The 14,893-nt window shown below is 45.6% G+C and overlaps 1 protein-coding gene across 2 annotated transcripts; it reads right to left on the reverse strand.

Annotated features, from left to right (window-relative positions):
- Positions 1 to 2,346: 2,346 nt before the first annotated feature.
- Positions 2,347 to 14,022, reverse strand: LOC119395812 (piggyBac transposable element-derived protein 3-like). 2 transcript variants are annotated; one of them, XM_037662817.2, is made up of 4 exons: positions 13,786 to 14,022; positions 4,899 to 5,039; positions 3,480 to 4,820; positions 2,347 to 2,836 (listed from the first exon to the last, which is right to left on the reverse strand). In XM_037662817.2, the coding sequence occupies exons 1-4, from the start codon at positions 14,009 to 14,011 to the stop codon at positions 2,808 to 2,810; spliced, it is 1,737 nt and encodes a 578-aa protein (XP_037518745.1). In that variant the 5' UTR covers positions 14,012 to 14,022; the 3' UTR covers positions 2,347 to 2,807. The 2 variants fall into 2 exon arrangements, with proteins under 2 accessions (XP_037518745.1, XP_037518744.1); XM_037662816.2 differs by lacking the exon at positions 2,347 to 2,836 and having other exon boundaries at positions 3,164 to 4,820.
- Between the last annotated feature and the right edge of the window lie 871 nt (positions 14,023 to 14,893).

Consider the following 14,893-nt stretch of genomic DNA (forward strand, 5'->3'; position numbering starts at 1 on the left):
CTATATCGGAGGAACCTCTTGACCACGGTAAGCTCAGGTGTTTATCCACACTGTCTGCACAATCCGTGGTTTACAACTCTCCTCAGTGTGTACGTGCGTTAAATTCTTGTAAGATGTCCGCTTCAGTGAAAAGTCGAACTGCTGACGACTGGAGTAGTGACCCAAACGAATGCAGCGTTTGTAGACTAATGCCTCCCGGGGACGTTAGTATCCCAGGGAGACGTGGGAACCACGCCAGCAGAGACGCGGGAGTTGCTGTAAACAGCAGCGAACCGGCCCACCTGTGAAGCAGAACGCAATTAGTCTCCGCGCAAGCGCTAATCGGCAGGATTGCCAGATGGAAAGGACAAAAAATAGCCAGGAAGTGTACCGGCCCTTTGCACGCCAAACATAGGCAGTAAAAGCCGTCAAAAGTAGCCATGCGTGTGTGAAAGCAACTGCGGCCGTTTCATCTAAACGATTTGACAGAAGAGCCTTTTGGTGTAAGTGAAGTACAGAAGGAACCAGCCGCGTATACAAAAGTGTTCTCGTTTATGTAATGCAGGAGCAAATTCAGTTTTACCACGATAGCGTTAAACAGCTCGTTTTGCAGAAATTTCGGGGTCGGCATTGATGGTTGTGAGCGCAAAATCGGCGTTGTCCGTGAGGGTGACTATTATAAAATGTGGGTGACTCTCGAGCTCCGCCATGAAGAGTAGAACGCGATAGCGTCATGGGGCCCCGTTTGCATCGCCTTCTCAATCGCTAGCCTCGCTTGGTGTGTACCTCTCCCGAGCCGCAAGAAAAGGAACATTCGTGCGCGTAGCATAGACCCTTTCAAACTAACCTTGAATGCCTTCGACAAGTACATTTGTCGTCTGCTTGCTTGCTTGCTTGCTTGCTTGATCCTTAGATTTTGTCTCTTACCCACTACGGGGGATTGTCCATCCTCTACGCCATCATTCTTCCTTTTTGCCAATTAGCAAAGTACTGGAAGTGCCCACTACTGCGCGTAGTGGGCAAAGTACCCGCTACGCGTCTGCACGACAACACACGCATCGCGCATCTGGGCACTTTGCTTTGTCTGTTGATAATGATGATAATTAATTATGCCTGAGCGCGTTTTCATGGGCAGAACTTTAAACCACCCTTTCGTGTGCGCAACTCAAATGTGTTGACACCTGGTGAAATTCTACGCTCTTGCCACGCAACGTTGCATATGGTAATGACACTAATACCCGTTCCCCTTCTCGCTAAACAGCGCGGTTCGTATATCTGACTCTCATGTGTCACTTTATTCTTTTGTGTGTCACCAATGTTCGCCAAGCGTTCTCATCTGAAAACGATGCACTATTGAGACCTAGATAAGACTCCTCATGAGGTAAAGGTGAAATACGAGCGTGAACGCCCATGAATGTGTGGTAATGACTCGTTAAAATGAGCTGCTTGTTTTCAAAGAACACACGGATGCGGTGCTTAATGTAACATCAACTGAAACCTTCTCACTCCAGATGAGTACCAACATCACATCACGAATATGTGTCGAATGTCCAGGTTAATGGCAACTAAGCTAAACTTATTTGCCATTAAAAATTGTGCTTGTGTTAGAGTGACCAAGGCTCCTGCTGAAGAATTCCTCTATTGGCTGGCAGCTACACAGTGCTATTTTCGTACAAGGTCCGGCTCATCATCTTCTTTGCAAATCTCAGAGCGTGTCAAAAATGTTGTTTAATATCTAACGATTCTTTCTTACATCTAAGTTCGAGAGAATAATTCATCTTCCCGTTTATGGAAAATGTCATTATTCCATGCTTCTTTTTCATATATTCTTTCTGGATGTAGACCTCAAGAACCGCCCATTTTGATTTCACGTGTCACGTCAACAGTGGAGAATCATACTCTGTCTTTATCGCTAAAAAAAGCGAGATTAGCAAGATGATGTGCAGAGGAGGAGGTAGCAAAATAAAATGCTACATGCCTAGGAAGTGGTAAATTCCGTTTCGTAGCCCTGCACACTGTTCCATGCCTGAATTATTACTAGACTGTTCATGTAATAAAAACCATTTTGGGCCTACACAGCTTCAAATGTTATGGAAATATGCGTGCTAATATATTTGCAGCTCCTAATAATATGCTTCATTATAATTTGGAACATATGATTATAATTTGGAATACGCACATGCACACAGGCACAAGGAAGCACGGATGGAACGTAGGCGACCTACGCACCCATAATTCGCGTTAACCGAAACGTCATCAGATGACCTATTAATATGTCTGCGTATATTCTAGCCTTTTTTTGGAATTTCGAATCGCAGAAATACACCACAGATGGAATAGGGCACAACATAGTGCTGAACAAGCACGCGGAATCGTGTCCTGAAGCAGCAGCTGTTCTCTTCGTGCGGCTTTCTAATTCACTGAACAGTTGCGAATCGACATAGAACTCAGTTGTCAGCACTTAGCCAGCGGCGTATGCTGGAGCGATTTTTCTACTTCTAGCCTGCGTTCTTGTTCGAAAAAGGCTGTTAAAAGGTACCCTAGATATCAGTTTCGTCAGTTAGACCAGGTGTTGTTTATTTCTTCTCCTAATGCGACACATTTCCTCCCCTGTGCATGAACGTCACGATCTCGCACAGCGACAAAAAAAGCAGGCTAGGCAACTCGATTAGTCAAATTGTCTCATGCATTTTTTTTTAAGCAACATGTTGGGTTGTGAAATTATCTGACCTTAGCAAGGCAGTAGTAGGCTCCCTTGCCAAGCATATAACATCGCCTACTGATTTTGCTCCTGAATAGGCCACGTTTTGCTTTCTGCAGGCTGCTGTTCACAGCGTTCGACCATCAAACGCATGAGCTTTCGTTATTACAGTATCATGCTAAAAAATTGTCGTGGCTAAGTCTTCGCTGTGGACTCCTGCACAAGTGCAACACCTCGACGGAATTTTTACATGTGGATGGTTTGCGGGTCCTTTTCACAGGAACATTTTTTTCTACGCCACACACTTTCCAAGCATATTTCTCCTTACAATCGTACCTTCCTGAGACATGAGTAAATTTGTGGCCACACAGGTGAAAATCAAAACACGTTTTGAAATGCATGCAATTACTTTATTGCACGAGACAAAATTAAAGCCTTACTTCAAATAGTTTTTGCACACTAGTGTGTGCATTATAAGGCACACTGGTTCTTAATTCACAGGAATCGGACAGCACTCACATAAAACAAATTTTTGCATCTGCTGAAAAAAAGCACTCTTATTTGGTGTGAAACTGCTTGTAGCAGTTTCGCGCAGATGTGATGCAAAGGAAGATGTTGCACGTGGTGCACCGGAACTTTGTTCGCTGAGAACATCCTGGATTTCGGCACCTCGAGGAGGATCTCTGGTTCACAAGCTCTGGCATGTGGCTTGCTTGCGCGGTTCTTTTCGGCTCAGGAGGCAGGGGCACGACCTTGGCTTTCAGCAGCTTACGTGGTGGCTCATCGTGAAATGCTGCACCACAACTGTCTTTTGACAATAGGTAGTGGGCCAGTGACATTTTAAATTTGAGCAGCCCAAGGATGTCTTTTTTTGGTCGGCCAAGAAGCCCCGAATCCTCTTTGTATTGCAACCAGGAGTTGACCGCTGCAAGATCAGCAATGAATATCATCGTCCGGACTGTCCACTTCTTCGTGCGCTGTGTTGTGGGGTACAGGCTTAACATCCGGTCGGACAAGTCAACCCCACCCATGTTGCGGTTGTACTCCTCCACAACCGCAGGCCGACGAACGTCCTGGTAGGCTTTCTGTTTTTTGGACCATCTCCGGCACTTTCCAAATGGTTCCTCACCGACATGATTCGAAGCAATTGTGATGACCTTGTTGTCTATCCATTTAACTAGGCATGTGCTTGATGAAACATTCACGGCTTGGGAGCTCGCTCCCCTACCTTGCTTGGCTAGTGTCTTGTCGTCCTCGAGTTTCGCTGTCATTGGCAAGCGGTTTTTCATAATTGTGCCCGTACCACGCAGATTCATTTTCCCTAGTTGTTCAATGAGCGGCAGGGTCGTGAAATACCGGTCGAAAAAGAGCGATGTACCCAGAGGCAGTGTTGTCGCGAACAGCTGTACTACATTTGGCCCCAACCCAAGGTCTGGGCGATTCTCAACCTTCATGAAAGCTTTGCCCTGGTAAATGTCGAAATCCAGGACAAGTCCACTGGGGCTAGCAAGTACAAAATTCTTCAAGCCGGTAGGGTGCGGCTTTCCAGGCACGTACTGTTTAAGTGTAGTCACACCCGTAAATGGGATGATCTGCTCGTCTATACAGACGTATGGGGGTCTTGGGAGCTTACGGCATCCAGCTTGCACTTCGTTTAGAATCGGTCGGACTTTCCAAAGACGATCATTTTTCTTATCTTCTTCCTTGAATTCGAGGTCATTCACCACTTTAAGGTTGCTGCGCAAAGTGAAAAATCGGTCCCGGGTCAGTCCATCAGCAATGGCTCGCACCCTCGTGCCCCGTGCCCAGTAGAGGCGCATTTGTGGGTACCCTAGACAACTCATCATGAGTGTAGCGCCTAAGAAGTTTTGCATTTCAGACGAAGAAGAATTCAAGATTTTCCCGGTCTTCTGGCGAAACGCGACAGCTGTCTTTTCCTGCATTGTGTCGAAGGCGGCGTCTGAAAGGTACTGTCCAAAATAATCACTTGGCCGCCAATGCTGCCTCCGTTCCGGAAATGTATCCGCCGGACATCGCACATTACAGATTGCAGAGTTATATGGGACGCCCGTTCTCCACGTAGCATCTAGAGAGCGTGAACTGCTAGGTTCCTGCTCTTCGTCTTCCTCGCTGGAGGAATCTACGAAGAAAACTCCTCATTAGTTACAAGAAACCGTTCACATATCATCGAAAAAAAAAGGAGTGGTGAAATGCCTACCGTCCGAACACTGGGAAGTACGTGCCGTGTCAGGGGCAACGAAGGAGGGGTCGTCGACCTCATCGTCACTCAATTCCAGGTCCGAGGTGTCATTATTGGTTATTGCCTCGAGAACACGTTCCGCTTCTTTGTCACTGATTCCTAGGTGAAATAAACAGCAAAGTTTCATGCCAACAGTAACCAATCAAATGAGATGGGCAAATGTACACAGGCAAAAGCACCCACTGAGACCGAGTGTACATTATAGGCACATTTGAAGAAAACAGTTCGTGGTAACAAAAATACCGGCTTTTAAGTTTATATGACACGAGGAAATTATTCGTAAGCACTTCCTAAGTAGATAAAAACAACAAATACGAAATACGACTCGATGAGCCTTGAGTAATTTGTGAATTAATTGAACGCCGTGAGTAGAACGTAGAAGTCATGAATGCCTCTATGTTTCAAAAATTGAAACCGGGACTTCCTCTGTAGTCTATTGCTTGTATTGCTTACCAAATGACACCACATGATAGAGAATGCCATTGCAGCGCGAACGTTGGCTCTACTAGTGGCGCGAATTTCAAAATCCGCAAAAGAACAAATGGGCATTTTAATACACGCGGGGTTTGAAGAGGTACACTCTAATCACGGTAACGTTTACGACAACATAAAAAAGCATGTAACTCATAAGTTACATGGCTGTTACAGCAATTTTATCTTAGCGTATTCTTCATTTCCCTCTCTCATAAAGGCTACATCGACAGTAGCGTGCCAATCTAAAAGCTAAAGTACCGCGATGAGCACTGTAACCTATAAAAGTGCAATGACTCATCCGTCAAGGGACCTACACTATGGAGTGGAACTTTATTGATCAATGTGTCACATCGCCATCTGTCTTGTTCAAGGCTGCCTTTATCAATTGAACAGCGGATGATGTACAAACAGAACGGGTCTTGACACCAGAAACGCAAATCATAGAAGCAGTGATTTTACATTGCGGCATACTGAGGCAAGCGATGGTGGAGTATGAATTAAAACTGGAGTTCATAAAGTGAGCGATGTTCCAAAACCTGTAATTTAAGAAGTGACATAATTTGCACAGACATCGGCAGAAGCACAAGAACGAAAAACCATGGTATGTTGTTTAAATGCTTGTGCTAAACAACATATTAAGTTGTTCTTATATATATTTTGCTTTTAGGCCGCAGAATTAATTGATTTGCAACCGGGAAATTTCGCTTATGGCGACACGATAAAGCACTGTAAACATACGACAACCGTCCAAATTTAACGAAATATACGATCGAAGAACCATCGCGTGGAGCGAGAAAAATATTTTCCTGGACTCGCAATACAATTTATTCGAATTTTCCTGTCGTGTTGTCTAGTTGTTGTTTTCGCGTTAAAATTAACTGACCGTAAAGTACAGCAAACGTGACGGAACAACATAACACCAAACACGCTTAACCGTCATCGATTCGCTACCGCGGGAGAAAAAGATGCAGCTGAGTTCACAAAACAGCGCGGGACGGCCACTCCAGTGAGGCCGCATAGAAAGATGCGCGAGCTCGCGGTGGGTCACAAATGTGACGTCCTCGAGGCGCCGCTTCAACTTCGAACCAGGTGTATGCCGGGAAGAGTATTCGAATTCCAGGCTGTTGGTGGGTTTGTTGAAGTCGCGTTTGTGCAGTGCTGCTCTTTGTTTCATCAATTTAACCAGGTTTTACGCTCGGCACTTTGATGATGTGCGTGGTCTAATCGTGTTGTGTACGTGAGTGGCGTGTAACTGGTGATACAGTAAGCAAGCACAGTCATTAACGTGCACGATCCGCCGCAAATCAGCCACGATGCATTGCAACGGCCACGTTCAGTGGGCTGCGCGGCCGTTGCAACGAGCTGCATTGCTGATTCTTCGCTTGCTTGAGACTCGGAGTTGTCGAGCGGGTTGCATCCGTTGTTACGTTGACCGAAGACAGTAGTAAACGTGATCTGCAGGTAAGCAATATTCTCTCTTCAGCTCGTTATTTGCTTGTGTATATGTGCTTATGTCGCGTGTTTACCTAGATTCAGGCTCATTCTTACGCTTCTGTACGAGATGGGTCGTGTCAGAAAAATAAGTCGTGTCATGCTTTTATGCAATGCATTTTTATTGGCAGTATTCGCTTTGCGTTTGACTTTACAAGATGGGTGTTTGGGCGTATATTATCAAACATCCGACTAAAATTATTTCTTATCATCACGTTTATGTGAGAAGAGATGAAGGAAAGAAGTTTAACCCTTCTTGCTGTTGCCGTCTTGGTACCTTCAACACGCTCGATGAAGGCTGCAATCATGGTGTGAAATACTGTAGGCGGCATAAACAAAGTGCCCAAGATAAGCTCTGCCCAGACGAGCTCTGCGTGCGCAGTAACTCGCTCCTGTCAATGGCAGTCTGGTCTGTTTGTCTTGTCAAGCTGTTTTTAACAGCTTTTAGCCAATGGTATCCCTCAGAATGTTTGTATTTCTGGAAATGAAGCTGTATTGTATTGTGCTGTATTGTATTGTCCTTGTCACCGGTACATGATATTTCGCGGCGTCTATATGCAACGTGTCGGCTAATTCAACTTTTCGCCATGGTTCAATCTCTGCTGCGGTAGTTTTACGTGGACGGGTGAGGGTTTAAGGCGGTAATGCGGGCTAGTTGGTTGTGATCACTGGCATTCATTTCGGTAGCGCAAAGAACATTAAACACACATTAACAAAAAAATGCCCTCGTAGAGTGATGTAGCGCGTGCGCGCCTGTGCAACGGGATATGTGTGTTTCCTTGCAGTAAAGTCACTTGATGTCTAGCGCCCGTCCTGTCTACGTGTCCTCTGTTGTGTATGTGTCTTTAATTTTATTGCGATAGCAATTATATGGACAGTCTCGGCTGAATTTTGCCGTCGCCGTCGCCGTCGTGCACCGTATATGTATAAGTATGTATATATATATATATATATATATATATATATATAAAAGCCCCAAAGAAAAATAATTCAGAAAAAATGCTCCTGAAGCGCGGAATCGAACCAGGGACCTCTTGCTCCGCAGCGAGTGGCGCTAACCACTGCGCCACGAAACGCAGATCCTCCACGTAGCTAACGGCGAGCGTTATATACAAACCCTTTACCGCTGGACGGACTCAGAGACGCTAGGCGCTTATAAGCGTTTCTTCATTACCAGCGAGGTGGCGCTAGGAGCGCGACGGGCGGATTTAACAGTCGTCGGCGAGCTCGCTCGCTTCTTCTTATATTTGCGCAGGGAGAACCTTGCCCTTCCACTGTCTGCTCGCGCGGTTTTCTCGTGCTGAGGGGAAGAGGGATCTTTCACGCTTTCACCGTGATGTGCGCGCTCATGTTACGGAGCGTACGAAAGTCACTCGAGCTCAAGGGACGCCGCTAAACGAACAAACAGAACATGAGCGCGAACTATCAAGTGTCACAGCTCGACACTTGAAGCACGCTAGTTTCCTTCGCTGCTTCGGCCGCCTTTGCAACAGGAGCGCTGTTCAAACTGAGAGTATCCATTGGCGAGCCTCACTTCGTATAGCATTAGTTTTTTGCTATCGCATTCATTGCTTCGCCCTTGCGGCGAAGCTGTGACTTTTTTTGCGCTACCGAAATGAATGGAGGGTTTAAGTACACGAAAGACAATGACATGGCGTTAGGAGTGCGTTTTAAGTGTCTTAATGTAAAACACAGAATCCTTCCCTGTGTTGCTGAATGTAGAAAACTCGAGGTACTGCGCTGACCGAAGTAAATATTTAGTATACACACACAAAAGGGCGTTGATGACGTGAAAAAGTGAATTGGTAAATCCAGTGCTTTGGCTGAGCACGTTTCAGGGGACACGCAATCGACTAGAGGAAGGCACGTGCTCGCGCTAGAGAAAAAATACTGTCACGACGTCTTTATCTCGAGTCGCTCTTGATGCCGACGACTCTGCGCAATCTCAACACGAGCAATGGCAATCTGCCTTCAATGTATGCGCGCTGCCCGCGTGTATATTCAAGCGTATTTAAAGCGAACTGCACGGACACATGTTTTCAGTTTACTTGTGAACAAGGCTCCCGTGTGGGAGCCCACGCGTCCTTGTGTGTCGGTGCGTGCGTGTGTGCATGGTTGCTTGCGCGTGAGTGCGTGCGTGCGTGTGTGTGCTCGCGCGTCTGTGTGTATGTGTGTGCATGTGTGCGTGCGCGCGCGTGTGTGTGTGCATGTGTGCGTGTGTGTGTGCATGCGTGCCTGCACGTGGTTGTGCGCATGTGTGTGTGTGTGTGCATGCGTGCCTGCACGTGGTTGTGCGCATGTGTGTGTGTGTGTGTGTGTGTGTGTGTGTGTGTGTGTGTGTGTGTGTGTGTGTGTGTGTGTGTGTGTGTGTGTGTGTGTGTGTGTGTGTGTGTGATTTTTACTTTGGTCGGCTCAGTGCCTCGGGTTTTCTAGGTTCACCATGTATTATTCCAACCAGACACGCTTCCGTCAGACATTAAACATCTGTGTGCTGATCTGACTTGAAACCCTACCACAAATACACGCTGTAGTCATCTTCGTTCCATAGTTGCACTCATACTGATCATAATGTATGGTATTCAAAATTCAGATTACCTCAATTCACGCTCATGCTTACGCTCCTGTAAGAGGTGGGCATTTTCCGAAAAATAAATTGTGTCATACTTTTACCCGTTGCATTGTTACCGGCAGTATTTGCTCTGCGTCTCTCGATTACGTCCAACTGCGTCGCTATCGAAACGGGGCAGCTGAGAATATGTTACGCAATAAGCGATACGCTGTGGCTTAGCGATTTTTCAGATAACACAAATGCCAGCAATCGCGCAACGTAGGAGTCCAACGGGGGACATTGTCAGTGTGGTTGGTATGTTTTTCGACGCCCTTGGTTCTTTGGCGATAAGAATTTGTTCTCTGGCACTAAGATATCTTTTTTTTGTTCTCGTTCTGTTCTAGGGTGAAAGAAACGTGTCATTGTGGTTAGAAAAAACGAATCAGTACACATGTGATGTAACTGTCAAAGCCGGAACGTTTAAAGGTACGTAGACAGCACAAATAAATTTTTTTCCCGCCATATTCAATGTGTTGCGTTGAAGCTGTTTACAGCATACATCCCGCCCACGGTGATCCCGCCCAAGGCACGCTGGGAGGATCTCCTATCAGGCTGCTTGTAAACTTCCAGACGCCGACATGCCTTACGTTCGGTGCAGCCGAGGTTATGAACTGTCAAGCGAAATATGCCTCTTGAGGAAAACAATTAGGTACGAGCATATTCAAGCTCCACGTGAAATGCCAAGTATGGTAACTGAAAAATGTAAATTGTAATACTTCTGTTTCTAATCACCTGCTGCCGTGTTCCTGCTACTAAATTGTCACTTACATTACTGTATTACTGACTCTTGTGCTAAACAGAAGGAAATTGCATTTAAGATTAACGTGGGTTTCCAAATAAGATTTTTGTTTTCCGATAAACGTATTGCACAAGATACTATATTTCAGGAATGCATATATATTGGTAAAGTGACAACCTTTATTTTTTTGTGTGTGGGTGGTGTAGTATGTGTCTCACATTGCATGTTATCGGCAGTTGTTTGCAAAATGGTAGTAGCCATTGGAATAGTGTAAAATAATGGTCCTCTCCTTTTAGGATCCAATGTCCAGCAAGAAGGTTGCAGAATAAGCAACTGACATATTGACTGATGAAACATGTTGGCGCGTGAAGCAAGAGAGAGTTTGACTGCAGATCCCGACCACCTGCTTCTGTAAATTTGTACTAACCACGGGCGAAAACAAGGAGAAACGCTTTGAATACCGGTGGCCTTCTATCAGCTAGACCAGTCCCTCAAGCTATAAATCAATAAAATTATGTGTATTGATGACTATCACGCTAACTTTGGCGTATTCTGCTTTGGAGGTATAAAGCAATAAAATATGAATTATTTTCTAACGGTGTATGTTTTCTTTTTCTTCAGAAAATTCCTTGTGAGCAGCAGTTTCGTACAATGCTTGATTTGGTCCTCCTTTTGTGTATTTTCTTTATTGTAACCTTTCGTTTAGGTACACAGTCTTGTACGCCTTCACAAGCCGTGTTTTACACCGCATGCACAGGAAAATCGAACATTGCCCCTCTATTGCAAAAGCTCTTTTCACTATCAGTTACGTGTTTTTCCACCAACGCAAAAAAAAAAAACTCGTAGTTTCAAAATGCAGTTACGTGTGACATTTTGGGCAGAGGCTTCTGTTTTTGAAACTATGGTACAGTGATCTGTTGAACCATTAAAAAGCATATCGCCTGAACAAAACAAAGAACGCGCACTTGGGTTTCAGCAAAGGAGAAAGCCGGAGGAGCTGCACGTGTATTGTTATACACACTGCACGTATGTGTTTGTGGTTTGAGTGAGTTAGTAGCATTACAGAAATGCAGACATTCCACGCACAACCCGAGCGACAAAAGCAAAGGGATGACAATCACCTATTTTTGGCTGCCCTCTGGGTTTAATCTGTCCTGCTTAGTGCAAAGTGCCAGCAGTTATGCTATGCCGCACACATTAGTGTACTTAGGAGAAGCACGACGCTGATCACGTAATATTTGCAGGGGGCTCCTCTCAGTATGACTGCTCTACCCGTGGTCTACGGACCCAGGTGTCGCCTCTTTTTTCTTTCGATCTTCTTTCTGCGACATATTTCGGACCACTCGCTACGCGCATGATCGTCGCAGCCAAGTGTCGTCTAGCAAGAGAAGTGTGGCTCTTCCTTTAGTGCTTCTTTTTGTGCACGCCTAATCTTTCGCACTTCTTTCTGCAGTTTTATTATGCAGCGTACAAATATGTACACAGAGTGATGAGAACTTTCACGGAGGATGTCATATGGCCTGCCCCTTCCTGAATACACACGCAAGAGCTTTGGAATAATTCTGGTACATGTCTGCTTAAAGCACGACAGTGGCGGTGTCCGCTTCCCTCATCGCAAGAATGATGTACGCTTCCCTCATCCCAAGAAAAAACGCAAAACAATGTCCTTTGGAGTTGGCTTACAGCTTGCATGCCTCATAACGTCACACCGTCGCCCACAAGCATCGTGTCGTTCAAATGTGGTCTGCGACTAAAACGATAATAAGAGCAGGTGATTGACAGGTATTCTTAATCATGAGTTGTGCCATGTGTATGAGACAAGTATCCTCTCTTGATCCAATTACGTAGATATTTAAGCATACATTTACATTTACCGCGTGTTTTTCTGATAATATTCAGCATTCATATATAATATGGACATACGTACCAGCCAGCTACTTATTACGCGATGCTTTCAGACATTTCTTTGGGTTTTGCGAGAAGTACGTAAAACTGACTTAACGTGGCGTATACGGCGAGCGGTTTGTATATCAATTTTGCGTATACTCTTCGCTGCGAGGAGCTATGTTAATTCTACCACGGCACTTCTTTCCCGCCTTCAGCAGCCTCCCTGCTTAGTCAACTTCAGAATTTGTCAGTACCCACGTTTCCATTGCTGATTCCACATTTGAAGGTGAACAAAATGGCAAATAGCCCTGTAACAAATAGACGACTGGTTTTTATTATCACATAACACATAGTTTGATAAGCACGAACCACAGAGTCAATGAAAGTGTACGAGCAGGAGAAAAATAATTGAAGTAATATAATGACGCCAACCTATGCTTAAACTGCATAGAAGTTGGACCAAGATAGGATTGCCTGACACGTGTATCATGATACCGTCATAAAATCTCCGGTATTCATTGATATTGATGGGTCGACCACATTTTAATAATAATCGCGGTTTATCATTACTGTTGTGCATGCTAACTCCAAGTCGCCTCGAATAGGCGAATGCTTTGTTAGCTGCCTCTTCTAATGAGCGAAGGCGACGCGTTTGGCCTCGGTCACCGCAATTGCCACGTTCTATAAGCAGTCTTGCACTTGAATTATTAAAATGCGCCAGGGCGTCTGTTCCGAGAAGCGCCTTCCATGTGACATCTTCCGCAAAGGTTCGCATTTCTTAGCGTACGTATACAGACGGTGTAATAAAACCGCACAAGGAAGCGCGGAAAAAACACGAGGCACGCGCAGCACGAAGTGCGGAAGAGTGGAAGGCTGTGTTTCCGTTGCTGTGGCACACCTGGCTCATCCCAGCATGCGATGAGCGTAACCTCCTGGAATGCGTCGGAGAAAGAAGAGCGAAGAAAAGAAGAGGCGCAGAGCGGTGGCCGTATAAAATCTCCTGCAAGCCGTTTTGTGTAAACAGTATACCGTGTACTGTACAACGTAACCTCTATTTTTACGCGAGAACGCTAGATATTGTGAACGGGTACTAAGGTTATTTCCGTAACTTCTGTTTTAGAAGTAAATTTGTGCATTTTTAATACAGGTTAATTTCGCAAAGGTTACTATGTAACTTCTACTTTATAGGTACACGAATTCGTGAAAATGTGCACCTTTAGTAAACGTTACTGTGCTTAGAGTGTATACATAAAACACACGTTGCACTGAGGCTTACCACCTATACTGAGCTTTGTACGACGCGCCTGTACCTTTGGATACCACCTAAGTTGCAACAGATTACTACTGGCACAAAAGCCAGCTTTCATTTATAATACGATAGCCAGCTGGGCACGACGCGCAAGGAGCCTTCGCACCCGAGAATATGGGAGCCATCAGCTACCGCTGTCATGGATTTAGCGGTATTCGAACGTTCCTTGGAGCGCGCAAGTCACTAAGTTCTGTCATGCAAGTCTACAAACGTGCGACATCCCTACGACTAATTGTTTAAACAGACAATTGCTGAAAAGTGTAGGCTCGCTACGCGACATGACCGAACTTATGCCAATTTTTATTTTTTGGTCACAACGCCGTTCAACGATACTTACTTGCCATGATTATTAGAGCCACGAGTGTCAAGCCTCCTAAAATGCGCCGCCGTTGTTCCATCCAAGCACGCAAAATACACTCTGGTGGTGACAAGTGGAGTCGCCTAGAATAGTCCTCGCCGGTTACTACACGAACGGTCGCTTTCTGCCGGCAAGGTGATCGAGTCCACGGAGATGGTTCCTTTCCCTGGGATCGCACGGAGGAACTGATGTCGAGAGACCTCATTCGAAGCGCGCCAATGTGAGCGAACGGCGGCATGCGCTCATGCATAAAATTACTCAAACAAACGATCTGGATGCGCGCAGACACCTGTGCTGTCTCCTCCTCTCTCTCCTCCCATGCGCCATCTCCAGACGACGGGGACACAAGACACGGCGTCCAGACGTTTAGACAAACAGCAGTACCTTGTAGCACCTGTATATTTGGCACACAGCAGCAAGTAGCGGTAGTGGGGTGTCTTTGCTAGCGCCTAACGCGCGTGTGAATTTTTTATTTACTTTTATGGGCATAATGCGCACGGCGATCCCGAACGATTTTGGCTGAGGTAAGCAGAAGGGCTCGCCTTTGTCTCCTGCGGAGCTCCGTTTAAAATGTCATCGTTTATTGAAAGCACTCGTGCGCGATGTGTGTTGTGAATTGTACCATATACGTGCTGTTTGACACAATAAGACGATATATTTTTTTTAGTATTGTTTTTAGCGAGAGCGATACGAAACCAACAAACATTTAAGAGAACCGAAATTCGGGCAAGTTGGTTTGCGTTCATTTTAAAAACAGCGCAGCAAAACGAAGACAGTATAGGCAGAAACAACGGGACGGGCGCTGACTCGCAACTGAGAAGTTTAGACTGCATGTCACATGGTCTGAAAAGTGTGGCAAAAAGGTACGGCATCGACGTGTTGTTTTCGGCGCCTAACAAAATGGGTGGCATCTGCGCGTCTGTCCAGAGAAAATTGGAGAACAAAAAGGGGGCTTCCAGCGTGTGCGGCGTCAAGCATAGGGCTGCGTTTGTTCCATGCAAGATGGGGGTCGTATATGATTTGCCAATGCTCTGTGGGAAGAGGTATATAGGGCAGACGGGGCGCTGCATTAATGTGCCCCTAAAAG

Source organism: Rhipicephalus sanguineus, chromosome 6, assembly GCF_013339695.2.
Source record: "Rhipicephalus sanguineus isolate Rsan-2018 chromosome 6, BIME_Rsan_1.4, whole genome shotgun sequence".
Taxonomy (NCBI): Eukaryota; Metazoa; Arthropoda; class Arachnida; order Ixodida; family Ixodidae; genus Rhipicephalus; species Rhipicephalus sanguineus.